Source organism: Polypterus senegalus, chromosome 6, assembly GCF_016835505.1.
Source record: "Polypterus senegalus isolate Bchr_013 chromosome 6, ASM1683550v1, whole genome shotgun sequence".
Classification (NCBI taxonomy): domain Eukaryota; kingdom Metazoa; phylum Chordata; class Cladistia; order Polypteriformes; family Polypteridae; genus Polypterus; species Polypterus senegalus.
This window is the reverse complement of record NC_053159.1, coordinates 67618502-67636912: the sequence shown is the minus strand read 5'-3', so window position 1 is coordinate 67636912 and position 18411 is coordinate 67618502. Positions and strand designations below refer to the sequence as shown.

Below are 18411 nucleotides of genomic sequence, written 5' to 3'. Positions count from 1 at the left end.
GACCAGCTTACTCTTTAAACTCTGAGTAACATTAGCCAAAATTATTTTGTACATTAGGCTAAAACAGTGTGATCATTGAACATTTTGTAATTAGATGTATTTAGAATTACTAACGGTCACGGAAGTCCAATGATCCCCAGTAAGAGCCACAAAGTCCGCTTTCTGTAATGCATCTAATTTTGCTTGCTTTTCAGTGTGCACAAAACCATGCTTTTATCAAGGCTTACAACGGAAGTCGAAATGATCAGTCGTAGGAACGCGCTTTATTCCGACTCTAACATTTTTGTAGCTGTGATGTGTGCATCAGTGTAATGGATGTACCAGGAAATCATGCATTGACAAAAGTTCCCGTTTGCTTGGAATTGAAAGTGTGATTAAATCGTTATTTTTAAGCGTTATGGAGTACATGCATCGAAGCTTCTCAGCTGTGCTTGTGCTAAGAAAGGGAAAATTTTAAAAATAACGTAACATGATTCTGCGTTAACCTAATATTTTTCATACGTCCCAAACCAAGGAGATGCTAAGGTAAAATGAATCGGTAGCGCGTACATAGTCAGTACACCCTCTCGGGAATCGAACCTCGAATGTCGGCGTTAGAGGCTTAAGACTCTACAATTAGCCACAGCGTGTGGCTTGTCTATGCTAAAGTATGTATTGTAGATCGGGGTGTATATATATACATTTATATATATATACCCGTGTATCGCAGTGGAGAAGTAGAAGTTATGAAAAGAAAAGGGAACATTTTAAAAATAGCGTAACATGATTGTCAATATACAGTAATTGTTTTGTGAGTGTTATTGAATGTTGCTGTCATCAAGGATTTGATTATCATTATTTCTTTCAATCAGGCTCGTATTTGTAGGATGTGTTCAAGTTACATTCCGTGTTTGTCAATCGTTGTAAAGATAAGAGGTTTCATTCATCGATTAGTTCCTTACTGCATCAATAAACAGCTCGTCTTCCTTTTTATCTGTGATGTGACAAACTGCATGCACGTTTTTTTTTTTTTTTTACACTGTCTTCCTTTAGCAGGACATTCACTTTTTCCACCGTGTGCTTTGTTTCCAGTAGCTGCACTTATGAATATGATTCTATGTATAAGGCGCTTCATATTTTTTGCTGCCTTCTCAATTGTGTAATTCGGTTTTGTTCAGCACTCTTTGGAACTGTTGCTTTTGTCTGTGCACTGCGTCAGTTCACGTGAGCCGCTTGGTGTTCTTGCATCGAAGGTTCCCAGCTGTACTGGTGCCATCTCGTGTAATGTCAGCTAAGACCCGGCACTTAAAACTTTCTCTCGCAGTTTCAATGAGTTTGTGCCAAACACCACCCTGACCATCTCATCTTCCTCTGCATAAGCACAGTCCTTCACACGTGAATATTTACCGGCAGTGTTTGTATTGGATTGCCGCTGATGGGCGGCCTTATATGGGCAGGCACTAAATTACAAGCGCTAGTGGTAGCCTATGAACTTAATTTAATATAAACTTACGGTTCACGCCGTGCTTTGTTTCCGCAGTAGCTGTACTTATGAATATGCTTGTATGCATCATTTGCTTCATAATGTTTTTCTGCCTTCTCAATTGTGAAATGGCGTTTTGTGCTGATCGCTGTTTGGAGTTCTTCCTTGTGCTCTACGTACTTACGTAGGAGGCGTGATGATGTCACACGAAACTCCGCCCACCGCGGCCATCTCAACTCAAGACTCCATTACATTATATGGGGAAAAATAGCTTCCAGTTATGACCCTTATGCATAGAATTTCGAAATGAAACCTGCCCAACTTTTGTAAGTAAGCTGTAAGGAATAAGCCTGCCAAATTTCAGCCTTCTACCTACACGGGAAGTTGGAGAATTAGTGATGAGTCAGTGAGTGAGTGAGGGCTTTGCCTTTTAATAGTATAGATATATAAATATATATATATATATATATATATATATATATATAAATATATATAAATATATATATAAATATATATATATATAAATATATATATATATATATATATATATATATATATATATATATATATATATATATATAAATATATATATATATATATATATATAAAAATATATATATATATATATATATATAAAAATATATATATATAAATATAAAAATATATATATATATAAATATAAAAATATATATATATAAATATATATATATATATCTCACAGCAACACTCATAACAGTGACAAAACAATTACATTGACAATCATGTTACGTTATTTTCAAAATGTTTCCTTTTCTTTTTCATTACTTCTTTAACACATTACTTCTCCGCTGGAAGCACAGGTATTTTGCTTGTCCCTAGTATATGGAGTGTTTAACCAGACTAATATAGCATTAGTCTTGCTGAGGCCAGACATATAAGGTATGTCTGGAGAGAACTATGAGTGAATTTTGCTTAAAACTGAGTGGGAACAATTAGATGCTTCACTAAGTATCAAATTTCTAATCCAATCCAACAACTCATGAAAGTGGCGCTCAAAGTAGGGGTGATGATTTTGAACTGCAAAAATCAGAAGTACTCTTGTTATCCTGGTCCTATACAGAGTAAGCTTCAGTGCTACAATGAACTGTTTACATTTGAAAATGCCCCAAAACAAAAATACTATTAGACATGTGTGTTGCATGTTCAGAGAGCGCACTGCTTATTAAAAAGAAAAAAAAAAAGTATAACATGTTGCAAAGGAAGAACCCTTTCTGTAGCATCAGGTAATGTATTGGCATTCAACAGCATCAATGGACGCAACTTAATCATGAATGATATGTCATCATAGGTGCTGCTGTGTGTGCTCTCTGTTGTTCAGTGTTACAATGATAAAACAAGAGTTTATGAAATCTTGAAACAATTGGCACCTGGATTCATAAATATATGAACTGCAAAATATGAATTTGAAGTAAAAGATGTGTCACACTCTGTCAAAAAGGCTGCTGTTAAATGAGCTGATAATGAAGTGCCACAGGAACGGCAGATTTCGGTACTCAAAACACCCAGAATCAACAAATTTGTCTAACAATACCACTAGATGCACAGATAACGACTGTACAACATCCACCTTTTAATTGCACAACTAAATAAATTTAACATTACTGTCTAACTGGAAATGCAAACATGCCATGATAAAATAGCTGCAGCATTGAAACATTATATATTCAAAAACCACAATGCTTATCTAAACTTTATTTGCTGTTCTTATGTCATATATTGATGCAACAGTTAAAGTGACAGAAAGATTGTAACAGGCAGATGCATTCTTAATTGTGTGGAACTCAGGTAGCTACAGAAGTCTACATGTGTGTAGATCTGTCTGTCTGTCTTTTCTGGTACAGCTTTCATTGCAACATGCCAATTAATTAAAAAGATTCAGTTACCTTGTGCTACTGAGATCCTGAATGGATAACAGCAATTTTAGTTTTTCATTTTCTTTCAGTGTCAAGTCTTTTGTTCAGTTTTTTAATCTCTCACTGAAACCCCTGGGAGTGGTTTAAAATGCTTGGACTGGAGAAATTGGGGGCTGGTGTTTTAGGAAGAAGCCCTGTGGATGTAGCTTTTGCAGTGCAGGATTTGTAAATTTGATTGATTGATTTTAAACAGGTTGTCACCAGACCTGTATTTTCGTTTGAGAATTGCATCTGGCCACGCAAGACTAGTATAGCATAAACTATGACAATACAAATCATTTCCATGCTTAAACACTATATACTAATTAACAAATATTCACATGATGCAAAACAATCTAGTATCCTGGGTCTGAAGCCTGCCTCTACTTACTTCTTGTGGAAGTTGGAAGTTCTTCCTGCGTCTGTCAGGGTTTTCCTCTGGGTACTCTAATGCTTCTTCTCACTTCTCTAAACACATTTAGTTTAGGTTAACTGGAGACTCCAGACTGACCTCATGTGAGTCTGTATGCATGCATAAGTGATCCCTGTAGTGGACTGGTCTCTGCCTTGCATTTTCATAACTGGGATAGAATTGGACCCCCATAACCCCAAAATAGATATCCTGGATTAAAGTATGTGTCTTAACAAATCTCAGAGTGTGGTATTCTTGCCAAGGAGTTCATTTCCATGTTTGCCTAGAAATAATGAGATTAGAACTGTGGAAAGGTTCTCCTTTCAGTGGTATTATGATACTGAAATGGACTTGGGACTCTTAATTGAAATTGAGAGATACCAAGGACTTTCCCCAACTGAACTGGCATTTTGCCAACAGTTCTGCTGTACTAAAATTAATTCATTAACTTAACCTGCCTTATTAAACCTGACAGATATGAAGGGGTTGAAGCCTATCCTGGGAGCATTAGGAACAATGCAATAGCAATGCAGTATCCAACACTGATTGGTCTGTCAGTGCAACAACACAGGATAAATGCACGCCCATACTTTTAGTTTACATTCAGTTATAAATCTAATGTACATCTCTTTGGAACTTGTGAGGAAAACCATACAGACAAAGGAAAAAGATACAAGACTAAACAGAAGCAGTGGCTGTGACATGATTTGATCCCTGTCACTTGCAGGTTGTAACACAGTAGTGCTAACAACTGTGTGATCATACCAACCTCACTAGGCTACAAGGGGTTTTGTTCATGAGGATATCTGTTGACATTACCAATATAAAGGAATTTTTTTTTTCAATGCCAAAACATTAATTAATTTCATTGTACTCAATCTTTTTTGTATATTGAATTATGCAGAAAACTGCATATTTCAAAAAAACTAAAATTTTCATTTGTTACTTCTCGTGTTTCTCCATCTTATCTTCACTCTTGTGAAATTCAGAGCACAGTACTTACTTTCTGCTCCTGTATATTCCATACACTGTCCTATGTACTCCATTACATTGTAGTAGTCATATTGTAATTTTAAATGTAAATTTGCACTTGAGATAAAATTATTTACCAAACCTACTAAGACCAAATAATGTGTTAGAATGCAGCTTACCCTTCATGTAAAGGTAACTGTGGAAGTATGGCGGCCCGCTTCCGTTAAACATTGATACTCTGCCATTAGAAAACTCTTCATCTGTGTCTATGTAGACATCATTTTCATCATCACTGTCCATAAACTGAGAATAAAAAAAAAATTAGATCAATGCTAAATGAATTCATCTTCTCTATTAACAGCTGAACATCTATCACACCTTAATGGTGAATGTAGTAAAACTATCCAACATGCTAATGTCCACCATTCAACTCCAAAAAATATTCTTGGTAATAGTTTGCTTATAACACAAGCAATAAATTAGAGACATTACTGTAAATTTGGACCCCTTAGAAATTTGTGGGCCATTCAATTTCATTAAAACTTGTACGGCACACAGCAGTGAGTGAACAACCCATTCTGGTGATAAATATTAGAACTCAAAACCTTTCTACAAAGAAGAACAAAGCCACCATAGGTATATGTTCATTACGAGGATAACCACTTGAAGTTTATCCACTAGCTTTGGAGCCTCAGCATGCTGCTAAATATTATTTTGTATTCTACTTACGGAGTCTGAACTGCCACGATAGGAGTCCAGGCTGTTATATGTGCATGTGGACTTCCTCAGAATGTCTTCATCAGTTAAATGCCCATCTGTGGTACTTGTTGGGTCTCCAGAACTGGCCAATGTCTCTTCAAACTCATCATGATCATAGTCAGACTCCAAGTCAGGAGGAAAACTGTAAATGGGTTCCTCTATATCAGCGAGATTCTCTGACACAGTTTGTTCTACATTTTGCTCCACTGCACTGCTATCAATTGAGAGATCAGGTACTACTTGATCCAAACTTGATGGGAATACCATGGGAAGGTTAACGGTTTCAGGCATTTCTTCTTCATCAACTAGTAAAGGTGGAGGAGGAGGAGGAGGAGGGAGATTGGCATAGATATCATCATGTAAATATTGTTCTTCAGTACTCATATCCTGAGATTTGGGAGGCAAACTCACATCCTCCTCTGCATGGAATCCTTCATCAACTTCTTCTTCGGCCAGGGGTGCAGTAAGCTCAGATGAATCATTCAAGTTTTCCTCACTGGAGAGGGAACGCTCCAAGCCACCAAAGTCTAGAAGCTCTAAAAACTCCTGAGCAACTCGCGAGGCTTCCTTCTCCAGTCGGTTGATTTCTGCATTCCTATGTTGCTCAAGTTCAATCCGAGAGCTCTCACAGAGCAGAGAAACACCCTCATCCTTCTGCTTCTGCAGTCGCTCGATCTCACGCTCCAGCCGTAAGATTTCTTCCATCTGACGGCTTTCTTCTTCGGTTTGTTGGGGACTGGTGCTACTAGTATTAATAATTTCCTGTAAAAGGAAAAAAAGCAACACAACACACCCAGAGTGAGACATGTGGTTTCTAAAAAAACATTTAGGATGAAAGACTTTTTTTTTATTTAAATAACCATTCAAAAATTTAAAATGATTACTGTAATGGGTACCACTTAACTCAAAATAAAATTATTCCAGATTAGTATTTTTACTGCAAAGATTTTATAGTAACTCTAGAGAATTAAGGATTTTATTGTATATATTAAATCTCTTTCCACATACCTCTAGAACATTGTTTACACTCATTTTAAATTATTTTTAACTTCCAGAAGGTGAGGTCACTGCCACTGGGTTGAAGTCTATGGCTTTGGAGTAAGACTGAGGCCTACTTCTTTGCTTTATGGTCAGATTTACAAAAATCATCATAGATGAAGGGTCAATTATGATTGAAAACAAGAGACAATGCGAGTCTCAGAAATAAAGGCGACCAAGTAGACAAATCCTAAGTTTGAGAGGGTCAAACAATAGTAATACAACTACCAACTAATTCTAGGAAAAATTACAGATGATAAGATTAACTGAGACAGAGAAGATTGTGAAGTGGTGCCATAGGCCACTGTGCACTCTCCTTATGGTTATACACATTATAATAACAACATTACCTTTCATGAATTAAAAAATAATCATCACTATGGTCTTAATGTAGATCTGCAATCTAAGCAAGCATAGGGCTAAGACCAAATCAGTGGTTACAATATTAAACTTACCTCTTTGGAAATTAACTCAAGTTTCTTATGATCCAATTGTCTGGAGAGTGAGTAATAAAAAACAAACAAAAAAAGTATTATATTTCTTCTTCAGTGTTTACTAAAACATTTATCTAATGAAGCACTGTAGTAGTATAGTAGTACAAAATATCACCTTCACCTCTTTTTCAGGGTTTACTAAAAAACATTTCTCTAATGCCTCAAAATGTATACCAAGATTCATATTACAAATATGAAGAAAGTAAAAACATGCTGATTAAAAAATTAAACAGTGTAAAGAAAGCAGCCAGCTGTTTCCTAATTGTGTGACAGCCCAGCAATCTCGGAAAGGTCAGGGCTGAACATACGCAGTATAATAACTTACATCTGCAGATTCTGTGACAGTTGCCAACATTCAAGTCAACAGTTCACATTAATTACTACCTGTACCTTAAAGATAAATTACAATCTGATAAATGCCAAGAGACTAATAAAGTTATCAGCATTGTTTAAGAAAGTACAAAAAGAAAAGGAAGGCATTGCTGCCGCATTGCTATAATAACAGACTCTTTTCACAATGGCTACCCATTTAGCAGCAGGTCAGCACAAGTCAGAACAAAATGAGTTTCTTTGACAAGGTTAAGCAATTTGATGTCTTGTAGGGTAGCAACTTGCACTGGCAAGGCATATAATCACTTCTAAGAACAAATTGTTCTTATTCTGTTTGTTGACTATTTGAGGCTCATTTGATGTTAGTCACAAATATTTTAAACAATGAAGACCGTTTCAAGAAAAAGCAAGTGTCACTTGAATGAGGAACCCAGGAAGTACATGTATTAGCCAGGAAGTACTGTGTTTTAGCCATAAACCAAACTTCTGCTTTTTAGTCATAAACCAGACAAAGTAACCTCATACAGGAAATTCTTAATAGTTTATCACCTAGCTATCTTTTAAAAGTGCTTTGCTTTCTTAATCTTGCACACAAATAAAATACAATACAGAGGAGCCAAAGATTTGCGAATCTTTGAGGCACCAGGCGATTAAGGGACCTTTTGAAAATACCTCTGAAGACACTGCTGCATTGGTGGACAGTCCCTGTCTCTCTGTGGTTCAGTTATACCTTGACGGTACAAGTATGAATACTCTAGGGCTGAATCTTTTTGTGATCATCAACAAAAAATTCTTGTAGTTTACATCTACATTTAATAGAACACATCAAAGATTCACATTCTCCCAATGGATTTTGCTCAAGTTGCCTTGGCAGTTGCATTTGTGAATGCACAATTTCACAACAATATTTTGAGTGTCAAGTACGTGAAGGGAGATGCCAGTCTATTGCAAGCCCATTTTGTTTCCAAGTGATTCAGTTTAGCATCATAAATTTAACATACATGTTTGAAAACCTTGAGAGAAGATGGAGAGTTAGCAAACTCCACACAATTAATGGGTCAATATTTGAATGGGGGTAGACTTATATACATTAAAATACACTTTGTCCAAGATAATTGACCAACATATATAATTATATATTTTATACATTGTGTTGAGCATATCTTGACTCCTTTCCCTAGAATCAACTAAAATATTTTTATATAAAGTGATTTAATTCTGTAAAGTTACTTTGCAATCAAACAGCAATTTATTAATATTATGAAGTTGCGATGCTGTGACATTTCTTGTAGCTCCACAGGAGGAAGTATAGTGGCTGAAACAGGGGACCTTATGGATGGAATGTTAGTGAAAAGCTCAGCTACTATATTTTGATCTAACTGCAGCATCTGAATTACTTGGCTACAGAAGAGACTGAGCAGACCACTACCATAGTTTAAATGAAATTATTTAAAATAACACAGATTTAGACATCAACAAATGGGGAAAAGAATAAAGTCATATAACTACTTCTTAATTATTTTAAAGGAGCTCACAGCCCATTGCTAAATATCACTTAGGCTGATCACCAAAAAAAAAAAAACAAACAAAAAAACAAAACAGTGATTGTCCCACAGATTTTACAGATTACCTTTTTTCCTCCTCTTCTTTCATCCTAGTTTCCTCCTCTTTCTTCCTCCTAAGTTCTTCCTCTCTGATTCTTAACTCCTCTTCCTCCTTCCTCTTCAGGTCCTCCTGCCTTAATCGTTCCTCTTCTTCTTCCTGAAGCCTCTTCTGTTTCTCCTCCTCCTCCCGCCGTCTACGCTCTTCTTCCTCTTTCTTTATCCTCTCCTCCTCTTCCCTCTTGCGCTTCTCCTCTTTGAGATGTTGATACAAGCAACGAGCCAACCAGCCACGCCAGTGCTTCTGGAATACTAAGGCAGACGATCGTAGGCGCAGAAAACCTTTCCTCCAGAAGTAGCTGCGGTAGTTTTTCTGGATCGTTACAACACTTGCCAGGACTTTCAGGTAGTGTTTCCTGCCAATCCCAAAGAAAAGTATTAATCAGCCCGATTTCTTTGGTTTCAGGAAAACATATTCAAAGTAAGAATACCAGATGGGTCTGACCGCAAAAAACCCACGTGCATCTGGGTCTCACTGAGTGGTTATTTGTGGAATGTCTTGTATGCCTGCATCTGGAAAGCATTTCTCAAGAACCAATGCTGATGGAGATAATACAAATGCTAAGGCAATCGCAAACCCTTTTAAATATCAAGGCAGAGTCTGTGTAGCTTTAAGTTTAGAGCATTCTAACAAAGGGGGGAAAATATGTGTGCATACAAGTTTCAAATATTAAAACTGGTCATTAAAATTAAAAATAACCTAAAGCATTGGGGTTCAAGGTAGATCTGTTTGTTATTTTGGAAACAGCCTTACAGAATTAAAAAATATGTGGTCTGAGAAGCAGTTTCCCTAATCCATTTTCTGTACCTACTATATGCACCTCAAGTCAAGATCAGTTTATTGTCATGTGTACACAGTACATACAATAAAAGTCTTCCTTGCATGTCTCATCAGACCAGTTAACAAAAATACTACGATACAATAAAATAGAGATTGCTTGTGCCAGAATGTACCATGTAAGCCTTTGCCACTAGCAAGAAATGAACTGTGGATGGGGCACCAGACCACATCAGGGCCCTTAAATCATACAGGACCAATTTGGTGTTGCCAAGTAATCACGTATTTGGTATGTAGGATTAAAATCACTGTACTTAGATGCAGACACCACACAAGCAGTGACCAGGCCACAATTGAAATACAAACTCCTTAAGCTATGAGGTAGCAATGAAATTTATCAACGCATGGCTAAGATATTGTGCACATGAAACAAAAAGTCTACCCATCCATTATTTAACCTGATTTGTACAGTTTTGGATCATAAGGGCCAGAGCCAGGACGTAACATAGAGCTCACTCTCAATGGTGCACCAGTCCATTGCAATCCAAACCCTTGAGCAAACAGTCATTGTTTGTTCACATTTAATACACTAGACTGCCAGGGTGATTTATACTTTTGAAGTTTAGAATGTGATAATTGTATTTTAAGCTAAGGGAAAGTGAGGGGCTGATTGATTGAAAGGGAAAATTAAAACAAGAACAATAATTCATTTTTTATAGTCCCCGGGGAAGAAAAAAAAAAATCACACAAGGAGATTGCCGCAATGGGCTTTAAAAGGCCTGGTTTTGTGATAGCCAACACCCCAAACTGCTTAAACTCCCTAAGACAACAAGAAAAAAACTCACAAAACACACCTTTATAGGGAAAAAAAAGGAAGAAATCTTGGAAAAGGCAATTCAGAGTGAAACTGCTTTCCAGGTAGGCTGGGCATACAATTGGTATCAAAAATGGGGTAAATGCAATACACAAAGCAGAACAGGAAAAAAATACAAAAGGAGTCTGTCCAACCTTTACAACAGTGTTTCCCAAACTCGGTCCTGGGGTCCCCCTGTGGCTGCAAGTTTTTGTTCCAATCAGATTCTTAATCAGTGACAACACCTGATAACACTGAGCTCATTTAATTAGCTGGTATTTTTTTTCCTTTTACTTGACATTCAGAAAAGCATAGCAGCATGATTTTTACATTTATAAGAAATTCAGAAATATTTCTGCTTTTGCTATAGATTTAAATGCTTAAGTCTTTTTTGTTGATTTCATTATACTGTGCCCTTTCTCTGTCCAGGTTTTCCCCCTTCGTTGTATCTTAATAATGACCATTTAAAACGAGATGATCAGACACCCAGTCAAACAACACTGAATAACCAAAGGCTGCAACTACTTTAGTAAATAATGGATTAATTAAACAATTAGAAGACCTAAAAAAGTAGAATGAAAATCAAGATGAAAATACTGTTAAAACGAAAAAAAAATACATTATTCCTATATAGCTGCTTGGTACATTTTAATATATATTTTTTAGCAAACTTAGTTTTCTAATTTCTATATTTTTCTCTAAACACAGAACTTGGGAAATAACAGTTCACTTAATTAGCCCAGGAGTTCAATTAAAAACAGAAGCTGGTTGGAACAAAAACCTGCAGCCACAGGGGGTCCCCATGACCAAATTTGGGAAACACTGCTTAAGAAGACTAGTGCATTTGCAGCTTTAAAGAACCTGTTGCATAACGTCTTGTTTTATATAGAGGAAAATTTCAGACAAAATTAAATACATAAATACATGCACAAATAAACAAAAGTTCTGTGAAATGTGAGCATAAATAAATTTGTCATGAAATGAGAGCATAAATAAATAAATGTTTCATGAAATGTGTTTTGTTGCTTATTTATTTATTATTTAATTTTGTCTGTAACATTCCTCCAAACCATCATGAAATACGACTTGAAATAAAACTGTCATTTTCACTCGTCAAAGTTGAGAGGGTGGGCTCTAACACACTCTCTAGTTATTTATTGGTGAATCGATAGCACAAGAATTAATTAGAAAAATGCTTACTACGGCCGATGAAATGGATTCTGCCGAAGATATTAAATATTTCAGAAAGAGAATTGAAGATTAATGGGAAGAAATTACAATGTTGGCGGCTCTTTTAGACTCTGATATACACTCACCTAAAGGATTATTAGGAACACCTGTTCAATTTCTCATTAATGCAATTATCTAATCAACCAATCACATGGCAGTTGCTTCAATGCATTTAGGGGTGTGGTCCTGGTCAAGACAATCTCCTGAACGCCAAACTGAATGTCAGAATGGGAAAGAAAGGTGATTTAAGCAATTTTGAGCGTGGCATGGTTGTTGGTGCCAGACGGGCCGGTCTGAGTATTTCACAATCTGCTCAGTTACTGGGATTTTCACGCACAACCATTTCTAGGGTTTACAAAGAATGGTGTGAAAAGGGAAAAACATCCAGTATGCGGCAGTCCTGTGAGAGAAAATGCCTTGTTGATGCTAGAGGTCAGAGGAGAATGGGCCGACTGATTCAAGCTGATAGAAGAGCAACTTTGACTGAAATAACCACTCGTTACAACCGTGGTATGCAGCAAAGCATTTGTGAAGCCACAACATGCACAACCTTGAGGTGGATGGGCTACAACAGCAGAAGACACCACCGGGTACCACTCATCTCCACTACAAATAGGAAAAAGAGGCTACAATTTGTACAAGCTCACCAAAATTGGACAGTTGAAGACTGGAAAAATGTTGCCTGGTCTGATGAGTCTCGATTTCTGTTGAGACATTCAAATGGTAGAGTCAGAATTTGGCGTAAACAGAATGAGAACATGGATCCATCATGCCTTGTTACCACTGTGCAGGCTGGTGGTGGTGGTGTAATGGTGTGGGAGATGTTTTCTTGGCACACTTTAGGCTCCTTAGTGCCAATTGGGCATCGTTTAAATGCCACAGGCTACATGAGCATTGTTTCTGACCATGTCCATCCCTTCATGACCACCATATACCCATCCGCTGATTGCTACTTCCAGCAGGATGATGTACCATGTCACAAAGCTCAAATCATTTCAAATTTCTCAACCCAATAGAGCATCTTTGGGATGTGGTGGAACGGGAGCTTCGTGCCCTGGATGTGCATCCTACAAATCTCCATCAACTGCAAGATGCTATCTTATCAATATGGGCCAACATTTCTAAAGAATGCTTTCAGCACCTTGTTGAATCAATGCCACGTAGAATTAAGGCAGTTCTGAAGGCGAAAGGGGGTCAAACACCATATTAGTATGGTGTTCCTAATAATCCTTTAGGTGAGTGTAGATTAAACTATTTTTGAAAACATCGAAGAACTGGTGGAACGGACTCGACTACACTCTGGTTCAGGTGACGCAGTTCCCTGCTCAGGACGTCCATCCTTTGACATTCCAGCTGAGTCAATAGAACACCTTCTGTTATGCGGTTTAAAAGTACGACAGATTGCTGATCTATAGCCTATGGCAGTGATGGTGAACCATTTAGAAACCAAGTGCCCAAACTGCAATCCAAAACCCACTTATTTATCACAAAGTGCCAACATGGCAATTTAACCTGAATACCACCTAAAACTGAACACCAGCATAACCAAGGAGCTGGTGGTGGATTTTAGGAGGCCCAGGCCCCTCATGGACCCCGTGATCATCAGAGGTGAGTGTGTGCAGAGGGTACAGACCTATAAATACCTGGGAGTGCAGCTGGATGATAAATTGGACTGAACAGCCAATACTGATGCTCTGTCTGTCTATCTACTGAGCTTTTAGTTTAGAAAAGCCACTCATACATTAACATCTTTTGTCTTAAAAGAAAAACATAATAGCGGAGCTTTCAATGATACAAACAACTTTTTGTTGAAAGGTAAAATTTTGCATTCGGTATGCTTTTGAACAATTAATGTGCTTTTTGCTGTTGTATGCATGCTGATAATTTGTCTAACCTTGGCTCATACTTTGTAAGCTTGAGAACAGCACATGTAGCACTCCGGTCATCTGTTAGTCTGTTTCTGGTGTCAGATTTGATTTAATTCAAAGCTGAAAACAGCTGCGCACAAGCATAAGATGTTCCAAACAAAGTAAGGAAAGCAATCTCAAGTGCCTTCACTGACTTAAGATTATTTGGCAGAGAAATCCACACTTTAAGGATTTCATTTTCATAACTAACTGTGCTGTCCTTTGTCATCCCTTCGATCCTCTCAAGTGTTTCACGAGGTCTTCCCTATTAAGCTCCGCCCCAAAGCTTCCATTATATATTACGGGTCGTGGATCAGGTGTGACGATTAGCAACTCCCCGGCAATAATTACAGATGCGGACGACTCCTCACCTGTGCGCTTAAGCGAGGACTGCCCGCATCACAAAGCTCCCGGAAACCGCTCCGGCCACTCTACCATAACCCCCTTTAAGCCGCGAGTGCGGCAATTATCTGTTAAAACTGGCCTTTTCAATTTTGAGCTATGGACCCGCTATACCACATCCCCTCCAACCCCACCACGGGAATCACAGACTCAAAAGGCTGCAGTCTGTGCCGCACCCTCAAGCAGTATGTGTGCCGCCCGCCTTACCCCAGACAGGAGAGGAAGGACGCGTTCCCATTGGGCTGCTGGGCAGAGGGGCGGGTGATGTGAGAAAAGTCCTCCGGCGCGCGTGAAGAGGGGGAGTGGTGAGGGGAGCAGCCCGGCCCCACATTCCTCTGGCTTTATAGTAACGAACTCTGTGCTCGGGCGACGGCGCGCGTGCCCACTGAGAGGGCTCTGAGTGCCCCCTTTGGCACGCGTGCCATAGGTTCGCCACCACTGGCCTATGGTGTATCGGGGAAGACAATCACAAGGTGAATGAGCCAGTTTGATATACGGTAAGCTGCAATGGCTGATCAGAGTTGTAAAGTTGTTTGAAAAAGTAGCTGCGAATATGCACCTGACTTTATACTCATAAAACAAGGGTCAAATACTCAGTTCAAAATATTAGTTGGCGCTGCTTTGGGCATTCCATGTCAAAGTACCTAAACTAATACAGCCGTTGCAGCTTACCGTATATCAAACTGGCTCATTCGTATTGTGATCGTCTTCCCCGATACACCATATATCAGCAATCAGTCGTACTCTTAAACCACATAACAGAAGGTGTTCTATTGACTCAGCTGGAATGTCAAAGAATGGACGCCCTGAGCAGGGAACTGCATCACCTGAACTGGAGTGTAGTTGAGTCCGTTCCACCAGTTTTTCGATATTTTCAAAATAGTTTAATCTATATAGGAGTCTAAAAGAGCCGCCAACATTGCAATTTTTTCTGATAAATCTTCAATTCTCTCTCTGAAATACATAATATCTTAGGCAGAATCCATTTCATCGGCAGTAGTAAGCATTTTTCTAATTAATTCTTGTACTATCGATTCACCAATCAATAACTAGAGGATGTGTTAGAGCCCATCCTCTCAACTTTAACGAGTGAAAATGACAGTTTTATTTCAAGTCGTATTTCATGATGGTTTGGAGGAATGTTACGGACAAAATTAAATAAGCAACAAAAACATATTTCGTGACACATTTATTTATTTAAGCTCTCATTTCATGACAATTTATTTAGGCTCTCATTTCATGACACGTATTTATATATGCTCACAAATTTACAGTACTTTTATTCATTTGCGCATTTATTTATTTATTTAATTTTATCCAAAATATTCCTCCATAGTTTTATACTGTTAACATGCAGCTCCACTGTTCATGATCTGCCCTGATAGATTTTAGCATAATAGATTAGTGCTACTTGTCAGATACTAAGGGCCATATGTGCAGTTGCTAATCTCTTTAATGCTTTGAGGCATCATGCATACTGTGTATTATATGAGAAAGCTACATTATCAAGAGACAGGGACTCCTGTTTTCTGACTATGCACTCTTACCAGTCAATGAGGATGTCTACATTTGCACCTGCCTTTTTTTTTTTTAAATCTAAGTCGAAAACAAAGTTTTGTTTTGCCATTAACACAGCCTATTAGTTAATAGGTAAGGCAATGAAGCCTGCACCTTTTAAGCCAAATGTTTTAAAATGAAATTAACTGCTTTTAGTGAATGCTCTTCTACTGCCAGCTTGTTCAGTTCTTCCCCAAGTGCCCACCCATATTTAAGACTGAATCTGTGAGCCTCGGTTTCTAGGCACACCTCTGCTGGTGCTAGGGACCACGAGTCAGTGTTTGGCCTGTATTTTGGTTCACAAAGAACCAGCTAAGACACCCTGATTGCTTTGCAACAGTTATGCTTGTTAATTCATCTATTTAATTGACACATTTGCCTGCTGATGTCATAATGCATCTTTGTTTTTGCATCAACCTCTGTGTTAAGTTTGTACATTTCAGTATTAGTACATCTATAACAGCATTCACAGCTGTGTGCTCATGTGTCTAAATGCACAACACACAGCTTTAAATAAGAAATAAAAAAACTGGCTGCTGGACTCAGGAAGCTTTTATGTTGCATGCATTACATTCTCAAACACCTTATTTTAAAAATAATTGTGGCTTGTTTCATCAGGTTGAGTAAGTAAAATTATATTAGGGTTTACAGATATTAAATGCGATAGAAAAGAAAAAAAGGTGCAGTGTATCTTTTAACAGTTTTTTATGAAAGTAACCTACCAAACCTAATGAAGAATATCAATACTCTACGTGATATTGAAGACAATGCCACAATGTTTTCGGAAAATTCTTAAAGACTAAGGATGTACTTACACTGGACATGTTTGTTCCGTACTGTGCCCAAGCGTCATTGTCCCCCCTTCCCTATTCCTCCAGTGGCCTGCACTCACACTGTGCTTAGCGTTCTGGGCTTTCGTCATGACCATGCGACTTTGTGTAAAGCCAAAACAAGATCCAAATGACAGCATGCATGTCAAAATGATTTTACTTATTTGGTGGTTGTTTTGGAGACTGTATGGCTGATAACACTCTACCCTCTTACAGATTTATTGAGCATGCAGCCTAGCATTTTGCTGTTAATCATGCTGCATGTACAAGAAGATTTTTATAGAGACAAATGATGTTAATTGAGGAATTTACAGCTTTTCTTGCCAACTATGATTCACGTTCATGTTAGAGAAGAGAATAAAAATCTGTTTTTAACTTAAAATGGTATTGAATGAAATAGGAATTGCACTGACTTGTCACATCATTGATGTCATGTCTGGTTTTTTTATGCTTGGGTACATTCAACAATCACACTCTTCCCGAATGGGGCAGCATGGTGGCAGTGGTAGCGCTGCTGCCTCACAGTAAGGAGACCTGGGTTTGCTTCCTGGCTCCTCCCTGCGTGGAGTTTGCATGTCCTCCCTGTGTCTGCGTGGGTTTCCTCTGGGTGCTCCGGTTACCTCCCACAGTCCAAAGACATGCAGGTTAAGTGCATTGGTGATCCTATATTGTCCCTAGTGTGTGCCCTGCGGTGAGCTGGCACCCTACCCGGGGTTTGTTCCTGCCTTATGCTGTGTACTGGCTGGGATTGGCTCCAGCAGACCCCTTGTGACCCTGTGTTAGGATATAGCACGTTGGACAATGACTGACTGACTCTTCCCGAATGCTACTGAACAGTGCTCCGACCCACCTCTTGCAAGTGGACCAGGGCATGGTATGTTTGGCCTGGCATAGAGTGATCGCACAAGTCAAACAAACTAGACTTTACAGGGTTACACACGGACAAATGTGATTGGGCATGGAACGGACTGCCAGTGGAAGTACACCCTAACACTATAATCATCTACATTGTATAAGACAGTAAGAGGAAATCCATAGAAAATTTTTGGTTCAGATGACATATTTAGGGGACATGGGTTGAGTATTTTGAGCTTAGGGCAATTCCGTTTCCCTCATAAGCATTTTTAACTCCTTTTCTTTAAAATTAATAATGACTTTTTCATTGTATTAAATTTCAAATATGTTGTCCCCATGGCATCAAAATTTTATACATCTGAACTTCATTCCATTACATTCATGGAAAAAGGTAGACAGAAAAGTGAAGAATTTTGCAGAGCTAAGACACTTTGAGGGGTCTACCTTCTATTATTAGTATAACAATTCACTTAAATCAAGTTCAGGTACTAAATTTAATCATAAGGCAGGTTGGAGTTTGAATCTTTGTTTTATATTCAAAAGGTATTCAATTTTGGTATATAACTGCTTCACTTTGGCAAGTTATACAATGATTGTTTTGACTATATGCTTATTAATATCACTATCAGTGGATGGAAGCACTAAAATGTCTAGTTAAACCTAACTGAACAGGAATTCATATAGCTGAATGATAATAAAAGCATATTCAATGGCAAGTGACAACGGCTCAGATTCTCCGATTATCCTGTTTAATGATGTTCACTGACCCCTGCTGAAAATCTATCAATCATCCGTCAACTTTTGAACTTGCTGATTCAGTTCAGGGTTGTAGCAAAGGGGGAATTCTAAAATATTTTTGACCCCACCCATCACCAAATATTAATCTACAATATAAGGATTTTTCTCACAAAACAGTGAGAACTTTTGAGGCTCAGTAACA

At 38.1% G+C, this 18411-nt stretch overlaps 1 protein-coding gene across 1 annotated transcript in view; it reads right to left on the bottom strand.

Annotated features, from left to right (window-relative positions):
• The window catches only part of LOC120530629 (unconventional myosin-X-like), a 388518-nt gene that overhangs the window by 104836 nt on the left and 265271 nt on the right, over positions 1–18411 (bottom strand). The window contains exons 22-25 of the mRNA XM_039755051.1: positions 9029–9415; positions 7030–7069; positions 5507–6298; positions 4957–5080 (exon numbers count right to left, since the gene is read on the bottom strand). Of these exons, the coding sequence (XP_039610985.1) occupies positions 4957–5080; positions 5507–6298; positions 7030–7069; positions 9029–9415 (1343 nt within the window). The remainder of the gene's footprint in view (positions 1–4956; positions 5081–5506; positions 6299–7029; positions 7070–9028; positions 9416–18411) is intronic.